We start from the raw sequence: 10841 nt of genomic DNA, 5'->3' as shown, positions 1-10841 counted from the left end.
CATTAAACTGGAGAGGTGGTGGTCACCAGAGGGCCAGATCTGGAAGGGTGAGAAGGGAACTGAGTCCCAGAGTGTATCTGCAAGAGGGGATTTTGGGAGAGTGCTTCTCATTTCTGGCCCCTGGCCTGCCCTGGGTGGGGAAAGCCAGTGGCCATCCAGCTTTTTTGGAGCCACTGGAGCCAGCAGGATCCCCTCTTCATTTTTGACAGCAAAACATGCAAAACAAACCCATTTTCTGTTCCAGGCAGCTGATCCCCACCAAAGCCATGTGTTGTTGTGCTCCCATTGATATGCTGATACTCAATTCCTAAGTGCCTTCTCCAGTGCTCTGTGACTGCCTCCCGTTGGCTTCTTCCCTGTGTTTACAGCACCAGGACCAAACATGTAATTCTGGCTCACTGGAGTGCCTGGCTCACGGGGCAGGGAGCTGGATCCTGCCACTGTGACCACGAGGAGCTCAGAGCTGCAAAAACTCCCTCAGAACGTTCATAAATAATCCCCAAATTGCACGTGCCTGTTGCTGCTTCAGTGCAGCAAAGAGGAGAGATCAGTGTCATGGGGAGGGATTTCTGCTGGATGCTGTCAGATGGGTTCAAAGAGGAGGTGAAAAGCAGCTGGGAAACGGAGAGGGGAAAAAAAAGGAGGATGAAAAAGGAAATCTGTTAATTTGAAAGTCTAATTAAACTGACACGGGCTCAGGTCCTGTTTTCCTTTGCCCCTTTGAGAATTGCTGCTAAGGTCAAGCTTGTACTGCCCCATTTCCTGCCACTTTCTCCTTTTCTCTTGCCATTATGGCACGTGGTACCCAAATGAAAGAGGAGTGGAGAGGTTTGATCCTGAGCTCTTCTGAGGGAATTGTCTCCATGAACTTCCAGGGCCTTTTCCTGCATTATTCCCTATGGCCCCAGCTGAGGGGTTTGCAGATGGTTTTGTTTCCAGAGGGTGACTCAGCATCTGTTCCTTTTCATCCATCCCTCTGCTCCACTGATCCATCCTCCCTTTGTATTCCCACTTGCAAAGAGCCCTTCCTAGGAAGCACCTTCCCCTTCTTGCTGCCCGAGTTGCCAGGTCACAAAGAGCTGATTTCCCAGCAGATGTGCCCAATGGGCACGGAATGGAAGGAATCTTAAGGAAAAATGATGCTAAATGGGAAAAAAGCAAAAAGAGAAAATACCACGGAGAGAGAGAGCAGAGCCAGCGGTTCCCAAACGCTGTGCTGGGAAACACAGCACTGGAAGGCCCCAAAATTAGGAGAAAAACTGGATTTAAATCCATCAGGCATACCACAGGCAGGAGCTGTTTCATAATTTACCTTGACTCGACTGTCCCACTTACCCAGGCAGCTCTTGGAGTTGCTTTTCATATCCCCAGCCCTCCGTTGTGCAACACTTATGTAAGAGGTGCCAAAGCGACGCTGCCAAAGCTCTGCTCCAGCTCAGGTGCCACCACGGACTTGCTGCTGAGGGAAACGGTGCCATCCACGTGGTTTTCCTTGCCTGAGTCCCCAGGTGACAGAGCTGTGGTTATCCAAGGATCTTGGAATTGTTTGCTTCCTCCCCACAGTTTTTGTTGGCACTTCTGCCTGCTCAGCCTTTGCTCTTTCACTGCTTCTTCTTAACCATGAGAAAGCTGAAGGAATCTGTGTTGGGAGCATTGCAAGGGGGTGTCTCCCTGGTGGTTACACCTTTGTCATCCCTGAATTTTTGCACCCTTATTCTTGGATTAAGAGGCCACAGTTCCCAGGAAACACCACAACAGCTTTTTCCCCACTCCTGAGGGTAAAAAGCCTTCCTAAATATCTTCCTGTTGTTTTTTCTTTTTTCTTACAGAAATATTTTAAGTGAAGCAGATCTTTGTTGCTTAGGAAATCCTGCTATTCCTGCTGTTCCCATTTCTCAGCCCAAACTGTGCTATGAGTGCCTGCATTTCCAGAGGCTTTGCAGCCAAAGGAATTATCCTTGCTGCTTCTGGAAACACAATTGCACACTCGGGCTGCAACAGAGGTATTTCACTGTGGAGGAGACAGAAGTCCAGCAGTTGATTAAATGTGTTGACTAATCAGTCACTGTGAAGGTCCTTCCTTCTGGAAGATGCTCTGTAAACTGAAGGAGCTACTTAAGAATAAAAAACTCTTGGAGATAAAGAGGAATCAGCACAAAACTTCAACCAACCCAAGCCCACAGGCCTGGTTTTACCTCGGAGGCTGCTGTGGTCCTCCAATTTCTGTTTATTAGGAAAAGCCTCTTCCCCCAGAGGGTGGTGGGCACTGCCCAGGCTCCCCAGGGCAGTGGGCACAGCCCCAAGGCTGCCAGAGCTCCAGGAGGGTTTGGACAATGGGACAGGGTGGGATTGTTGGGGTGTCTGCAGGGCCAGGGGTTGGATCAATGATCCTTGGGGGTCCCTTCCAGCTCAGAATATTCTACTCTATGATCCTTGTGGGTCTCTTTCATAGAATCATAGAATCATAGAATGGATTGGGTTGGAAAAGACCTCCAAGATCATCGAGTCCAACCCTTGGTCCAACTCCAGTCCCTTTACCAGATCATGGCACTCAGTGCCACGGCCAAGCTCAGCTGAAAAACCTCCAGGGATGGGGAATCCACCCCCTCTCTGGGCAGCCCATTCCAATGCCTGAGCGCACTCTCTGCAAAGAATTTCTTTCTGCTCTCCAACTTCAATTTCCCCTGGCAGAGCTTGAGCCCATCGTGCCCCCTTGTCCTGTTGCTGAGTGCCTGGGAGAAGAGACCAACCCCCACCTGGCCAGAACTTCCCTTCAGGCAGTTCCAGACAGTGCTGAGGTCACCTCTGAGCCTCCTCTTCTCCAGGCTGAACACGCCCAGCTCCCTCAGCCTCTCCCCACAGCACTTGTGCTCCAGTCCCTTCTCCAGCCTTGTTGCTCTTCTCTGGCCCCGCTCCAGCCCCTCAATCTCTTTCCTCAACTGAGGGGCCCAGAACTGAACACAACACTCAAGGTGTGGCCTCCCCAAGGCAGAGTCCAGGGGAAGGGTCACTGCCCTGGGCCTGCTGGCCACGCTGGTTTGGATCCAGGCCAGGATCCCCTTGGCCTTCTTGGCCACCTGGGCACACTGTTGGCTCCTGTTGAGCTTCCTGTCCCTCAGTCCCCCCAGGTCCCTCTGCCTGGCTGCTCTCCAGCCACTCTGTGCCCAGCCTGGAGCGCTGCAGGGGTTGGGGTGGCCAAAGGGCAGGACCTGCACTTGGCCTTGGTGAACTTCATCCCATTGCAATCAGCCCATCTCTCCAGTCTCTCCAGATCCCTCTGCAGAGCCCTCCTGCCTATCCTTTCAAGTCAGGATAGTCCATGATTCCATGATTTAGAGGTCAGAAGTAAAATCTCTCCTAAGACCAGTTCCCCATCTATTTCCAACACTGTTTTCCATTTGTCCCTTCTCCCCTGCACTGACAAGCAGATGGACACTATATTGAAAACATCCTTTCTCACCAGACTCTTTTTTTTTTTTTTTGCAACATGGCTTTAGTGAGCCCAAGCCAAAACCTGTGCATGCCAAGTTTGTTTCTAGGATTTCCCCTTGAAGATACACCCTGGCCAGGAAAAGGCTTCCAGCTCCTCTTGGCAGGGCCAACCAAATCCACCTGCCTGGATGATTCAGCAAGATATTTGCAACATATTCCAGCCAGGTTTGTGCACCTGGAAACGGGGGAAGCAGCCTGGTTTCCAGGCAGTGCTCTCAATGCCCCCCTCTTGTTGGTGTTTTTAATGGAATGGCCACATTTTCCTGCATCCTTGTGCTGAGGAGTTGTTGGTGGAGCTGCTGGGCTTCACCTCTGCCCTTCTGCATGTGGGAGGGAAGGGCATCCAGCTGGTTTCCTTCCTTTGAATGCAAACAGCACAATCAGCTGCAAAGTCTCCTGAGATATATCCACGTAAACGGGGTGACACAAAAATAATGTATAGCCACAGTGCTCCTCTTCCTTCCGTGAAAAACAAATCCGTGCTGGGTCTCACTCAATTCTCCTGCTCCTGCAAGGGGCACAGGGCTCCTGACAGCCTGAAAAGGCTTCTCTCCTCCCAGAGCATCTCAGCACAACCACTGGAAAGATCAGGCTACAAGCAACTGATGCTTCCCAAGTGAATTCCCATCTGGATATAAGAAAAATCTGACAGACAGAGGCCCTTTGCTCATGGCCATGGGATGACAAGAGTGTAGCAACATTGTGTGTCCCATCAGGGAGGAAAACCAGCCTGAAAACCCCAAACCACAAACTGAGAGAAAAAACACATCTCAAATCATAGGGAAGATGCTGCAGCAGTTTTGAATACCTTCCATGTGAGTTTGTTGGGCCATGTGAAATTAAAGATATTTTAGCAGTCGGGTAAAAAATAAGGCTGAAGTATATTTTTTTTCATACTTCAGAGTTTCTTATTTGCCAGTGAACATGGATCCACATTTTGCTGCTTTTAGAACCACCTTTATGACATTGTGCAGTTAGAAATTCCTACAGCTCTTCATGACTCTCGTTGAAACAACTCTGCCTGTTCTTCCTCCTCAGACTACAATACAAACAGCTCACATTCTCTAATCCTATGTAATGCCTTATGTAAAACCACTTAACATTCCTTTTAAGGCTGGGACCCATTCAGACAGAAAGATGCTGCATAAAAGCACATTCCTAAACACGCTTGACCAGAAAAACGACCTGGTCTAGGGTGGAAAATACGGAGTAGGAATTGGGGTTTGTTCAGGAGAACACACCTGGCAGTGGGCAGTGTCCAGCCATGTCCTGTACTGTAAGCTTTGCACAACTCATTAAGATCATTAATTAAATCATTAGGTTGGAAAAGCCCTCTAAGGTCGAGCCCAACCATTCCCCAGCACTGCCAAGGCCACCACTAACCCATGTCCTCAAGTGCCACCTCCATATGGCTTTTAGATCCCTTCAGGAATGGTGATTCCACCACTGCCCTGGACAGCCTGTTCCAATGCCTGACCACCCTTCCCCACGATGAAATTTTCCCTAATATCCAACCTAAATGTTCCTTGGTGCAACTTGGAGACATTTTCTCCATTTTCTTCCATTTTTCTAATCATGAAATGGCAACAGTAATACAGTCCCAGTGCTGCTTTCATCTCTGCACAGAGACCCAGCTGGGAAAGGTGGACTAAGCTGGGAACACGAGACAGGCTTTTGAGAGCTCACTCTTCACCACTGGTAATATGGGATGAGAAACTACACCTCCAAGTGGAAAGTGAAATTTAACCCAGCCAGGACAAAATACAGGAGCTTTCACATTAAATTGCATTGGATCAGGGAGATGTTCTAGGAGGCCAAGTCTTAATGCACCATCTGCCACTGGAAAATGAAATTCCCTTTTTCCTGTGCTGTCACCCAATGGCTCGTCAGGATCAGCAAATCAACGGAGTGAAAAGCAACGTCTGAACCCTCAGCTGAGGAAGGGAAGAGAAAAAGGGCACAAACAGCTCTGCATGGGGAGCACAGGAAGCTGATTTATGAGGGGAGAGGTAATTGTTTTGTTCAAAATCACTTGAGGAAATACAGCTCCCAAAAGGGTAAATAGTTTCTTGTTTGTTAGGGGCTCAGGAAAACGTAAGTATTTATGTTGGAGAGAACATACAGGATGTAGAGAGCTCTCAGAGTACAAAGGGAAACTAAATGGGAACCTCTCTAAGAGCAGCCCTGAGCTCCCCTGTCTCTGGGGAACAGGCAGGTTACATTTTAGAGCCTGCTCCTGACACACACCGGTCCAAAGGAGCCCATAAAGAATTCCCAGTGTGGGATTAAAACCCAGACTCCATTTCAAACTGAGGATCAATGCCCAGCTCCACTGTCATTAGAATATATTGGACCAGCATGGGCTGTGTGGCTGCCAAAAACACAGACTCTGTTCTTAAATAACCATCCAGAACACCAAAGACACTCACACATCTGGCATCCATTTGGGTTTTTTCCTACCTAACTTCTGCAGACGTATTTCCTGTGCTGAGCAAGTGGTATTTTTTACTCCTAAAAAAAATCACACCTCCTTTCAGGCCTTAGTGATTTTACATGCAGTGAATATTACTGTGAATGTCCCCACCTCTGGGGCTCCTGAGAGACCACAGGTGAGTTTGGCTCAGAATTTCAGCTGCTTCACTGGAAATAATCATCCTCCAAAGAGGGAAGGGCAGCTATAGAATACTTTCCACTCTGCAGTTTCACAGCAGCTCTTTTGGCTTTAGGAGCCCAAGGAGACAAGTCCCAGCAGGTCGAAGGTAATTCTCCTGTGGCTCTCATTGCACTGGTGCCTGATTAGCCCAGGAGAAGGATTACGTGGTGTGGCTGCAAGGCTGCAATCCAGAGCAGTCCTACATCCTCCTCTTCCTCCTCCTTGTGCACTTCCCTGGGAGCATCCCAGTCTCCAGAGCTTCGCTGGGTTTTGCCACAGCAGCTGTGATGACCCTGACAAAGGAACAGCTTTGGTGTGAAAGATGGAAAGCTCAGGATGGTGTTTGGTAGAAATACATGTATGGATATAAATATATATAATATACAGGTGGTGTAAGCAAGCTGAGGGCTTTCCTCCCACCTCAAACCAAGGGGTGTACACTGAATGATGTGTCTGCCCCAAACATGTCCCTCCACAGCAAAGACCTGTTGGAAGTGAGGCCAGGGGAAGCCACAGAGATGTTACAGGGCTGGATCCCTCTGCTCTGGAGCCAGGCTGGGAAAGCTGGGGGGGCTCACCTGAAGAAGAGAAGGATCCAGGGAGACCTGAGAACCCCTTCCAGTGCCTAAAGGGGCTCCAGAAGAGCTGGAGAGGGACTGGGGACAAGGCATGGAGGGACAGGACAAGGCAGAATGGCTTTAAGCTAGAAAAGGGGAGATTTAGGATGAATATTGGGAACGAATTGGTGGCTGGGAGGGTGGGCAGGTCCTGACACAGGTTGCCCAGAGAAGCTGTGGCTGCCCCATCCCTGGGAGTGTCCCAGGCCAGGTTGGACAGGGCTTGGAGCACCCTGGGCTGGTGGGAGGTGTCCCTGCCCATGGCAGGGGGTGGGATGAGATGCTGTTGGCGGTCCCTTCCCACCCAAACCACGCTGTCACTCCGTGAGCTCAGGGCCGGGCTGTGCCGACACCGGGCCGGGCTGTGCCGACACCGGGCCGGGCTGTGCTGACACCGGGCTGTGCTGACACCGGGCCGGGCTGTGCTGACACCGGGCTGTGCTGACACCGGGCTGTGCCGACACCGGGCCGGGCTGTGCTGACACCGGGCTGTGCTGACACCGGGCTGTGCCGACACCGGGCCGGGCTGTGCTGACACCGGGCTGTGCTGACATCGAGCTGTGCCGACACCAGGCTGGGCTGTGCCGACACTGGGCCAGGCTGTGCTGACACCGGGCCGGGCTGTGCTGACACCGGGCCGGAATGTGCTGACATCGAGCTGTGCCGACACCGGGCCGGGCTGTGCCGACAGCGGGCCGGGCTGTGCTGACACCGGGCCGTGCTGACACCGGGCCGGGCTGTGCTGACATCGAGCTGTGCCGACACCGGGCCGGGCCGGGCCGTACCGTACCGTACCGTACCGTACCGCACCGGGCCGGGCCGGGCCGTACCGCACCGTACCGGGCCGTACCGTACCGTACCGTACCGGCCCGGGCCGTGCGGCTGTGCCGGAGCGGGCCCGGCCCTGTCCACGCCGCGGCGCTGCGGAGGCGCTGCCGGCCCGTTGCGTCCCGACCCGAGCGGAGCCGGCGCGGCTGCGGAAGCAGAACGAGGAGGAGGAGGAGGAAAAGGAGGAGGGAAAGCAGAAGGAGGCGGCTTCGCTCCCTCCCTCCCTCTCCGGCGGGACAAAGGGCTGCGGCGCGCAGGTAGCACCGGCCCGGCCCGGCCGCCCCGCACGGGCCGCAGCGGCGGCGGCAGCGGCGCCCTCCCCTCCGGCCCCTTCCCCTCCGTTCGCTCCCCTCCGTTCTCTTCGCTCCGCTCCGGCCCCTTCGCTCCCCTCCGGCCCCTTCCCCGCCCGGCCCGGCGCTCCCTGCCCGTCCCGCGGAGCCCCGGGGCCTGTGCGGGCCCGCTGCCCCCCTCCCGCCGCAGGCCATGGGCCGGTAGGAGCATCCCGGGGCGGACGCGGCCATGGAGCCGGCGGCGCGGCCCGGAGCCGACATCCTGCGCCGAAACCCCCAGCAGGACTTCGAGCTGGTGCAGCGCGTCGGCAGCGGCACCTACGGGGACGTGTACAAGGTGAGCACGGCCCCAGGGCTGTCCCACGGCGGGAGGGAGCGGCGGGACAGCCGGGAAGGGGTTTTTAGGGACGTGTACAAGGTGAGCGCAGCCCCAGGGGTGTCCCGCGGGGGGGTGGAACGGCAGGACAGCGGGGAAGGGGTGTAAGATGGAAAAGCGGAGAGTTAGGATGGATGTTGGGAAGGAATTGCTGACTGGGAGGGTGGGCAGGCCCTGGCACAAGTTGGTAAGAGGAGCTGTGGTTGCCCCATGCCTGGAAGTGTTCAAGGCCAGACTGGATGGCGTTTGGAGCGACCTGGGATAATGGAAAGTGTCCCTGCCCATGGCAAGGGGTTGGATGAGGTGAGATTTAAGGTCCCTTCCAAACCCAGTCATGGAGATGCTCCAGAGCTGGATCCCTCTGCTCTGGAGCCAGACTGGGAGAGCTGGCGGGGTCACCTGGAGATGAGAAGGCTCCAGGGACACCTGAGAGTCCCTTCCAGTGCCTAAAGGGGCTCCAGGAGAGCTGGAGAGGGACTGGGGACAAGGCATGGAGGAACAGGACACAGGGAATGGCTTCTCACTGCCAGAGGGCAGGGCTGGGTGGGATATTGGGAAGGAATTGGTGTCTGGGGGGGTGGGCATGCCCTGGCACAGGTGCCCAGAGAAGCTGTGGCTGCCCCATCCCTGGGAGTGTCCCCAGGCCAGGTTGGACAGGGCTTGGAGCAGCCTGGGCTGGTGGGAGGTGTCCCTGCCCATGATAGGGAGTGGGACCAGATTATCTTGAAGGTCCCTTCCCACCCAAACCAGTCTGGGATTCTGTGGCCTGTGCTGCAGGCCTGGAGCAGTGGGAGTTGCAGGTGACCCTCTCCATGGAACAGTTTGGAGGATATCTGCTGGCTATACCTGCTCTCCAGAACACATCCAGTTAAAGCACCTGATTACCAGGGTGCAGGTTTATCCCCGAGGTTAAGAATAGCCTGTGAGAGGCAGAAGCAGATTAAAGCTCCTCAGAAGCTCCAGCATGGAAGTGGAGTTTGTGCAGCACATCAAGTAGGTGCTCCTGAAATGGTGCACAGAAAAGATGTCCCTGTCCACGACAGGGGCTGGAACTGGGTGATCTTTAAGGTCCCTTCCAACCCAAACCACTCTGGGATTCTGGGATTCTGTATCACCAGAGCCACAGCCTAGGGGACAGGGGGTGTAGGAATTCTGTGTTCCTTCCCCGTCCATCAGGGATGTTCCTCACACATGGGGATGTTCCTCACACACCAGGGATGTTCCTCACACACCAGGGATGTTCCTCACACACCAGGGATGTCCCTCACACACAGGGATGTTCCTCACACACAGGGATGTTCCTCACACACCAGGGATGTTCCTCACACACGGGGATGTTCCTCACTCATCAGGGCTGTTCCTCACACTCCAGGGATGTTCCTCACACACAGGGATGTCCCTCACACACCAGGGATGTCCCTCACTCATCAGGGATGTCCCTCACTCATCAGGGATGTTCCTCACACACAGGGATGTTCCTCACACATCAGGGATGTTCCTCACTCATCAGGGGTTTTCCTCACACACAGGGATGTTCCTCACACACCAGGGATGTTCCTCACTCATCAGGGATGTTCCTCACTCATCAGGGATGCTCCTCACACACCAGGGATGTTCCTCACAAACAGGGATGTTCCTCACACACAGGGATGTTCCTCACACACCAGGGATGTTCCTCACTCATCAGGGATGTTCCTCACACATCAGGGATATTCCTCACTCATCAGGGATGTTCCTCACACACAGGGATGTCCCTCACACACCAGGGATGTTCCTCACACACAGGGATGTCCCTCACACACAGGGATGTTCCTCACACATCAGGGATGTTCCTCACTCATCAGGGATGTTCCTCACACTCCAGGGATGTCCCTCACACACCAGGGATGTCCCTCACACACCAGGGATGTTCCTCACACACAGGGATGTTCCTCACACACAGGGATGTCCCTCACACACCAGGGATGTCCCTCACAAACAGGGATGTTCCTCACACACAGGGATGTTCCTCACACACCAGGGATGTTCCTCACTCATCAGGGATGTTCCTCACACATCAGGGATATTCCTCACACACAGGGATGTCCCTCACACAAAGGGATGTCCCTCACACACCAGGGATGTTCCTCACACACAGGGAATGTCCCTCACTCATCAGGGATGTTCCTCACACACAGGGATATTCCTCACACACCAGGGATGTTCCTCACACACAGGGATGTTCCTCACACACAGGGATGTCCCTCACTCATCAGGGATGTTCCTCACACATCAGGGATGTCCCTCACTCATCAGGGATGTTCCTCACTCATCAGGGATGTTCCTCACGCACAGGGATGTCCCTCACTCATCAGGGATGTTCCTCACTCATCAGGGATGTTCCTCACTCATCAGGGATGTCCCTCACTCATCAGGGATGTCCCTCACACACCAGGGATGTTCCTCACACACAGGGATGTCCCTCACACAAAGGGATGTCCCTCACACAAAGGGATGTTCCTCACACAAAGGGATGTTCCTCACGCACAGGGATGTTCTTCACTCATCAGGGGTTTTCCTCACACCCCAGGGATGTTCCTCACACA

At 53.9% G+C, this 10841-nt stretch overlaps 1 protein-coding gene across 1 annotated transcript in view; it reads left to right on the top strand.

The window, feature by feature from the left end:
* The first annotated feature begins 7734 nt into the window (after nucleotides 1-7734).
* Nucleotides 7735-10841, top strand: part of MAP4K5 (mitogen-activated protein kinase kinase kinase kinase 5) — an 88516-nt gene continuing 85409 nt past the window's right edge. Inside the window, exon 1 of the mRNA XM_071557185.1 lies at nucleotides 7735-8217. Within this exon, the coding sequence (XP_071413286.1) occupies nucleotides 8110-8217 (108 nt within the window). The 5' untranslated portion in view covers nucleotides 7735-8109. The remainder of the gene's footprint in view (nucleotides 8218-10841) is intronic.

The sequence above is a fragment of the Pithys albifrons genome, chromosome 6 (assembly GCF_047495875.1).
Source record: "Pithys albifrons albifrons isolate INPA30051 chromosome 6, PitAlb_v1, whole genome shotgun sequence".
NCBI classification, from domain to species: Eukaryota; Metazoa; Chordata; class Aves; order Passeriformes; family Thamnophilidae; genus Pithys; species Pithys albifrons.
This window is presented reverse-complemented; position numbering and strand designations above follow the sequence as displayed.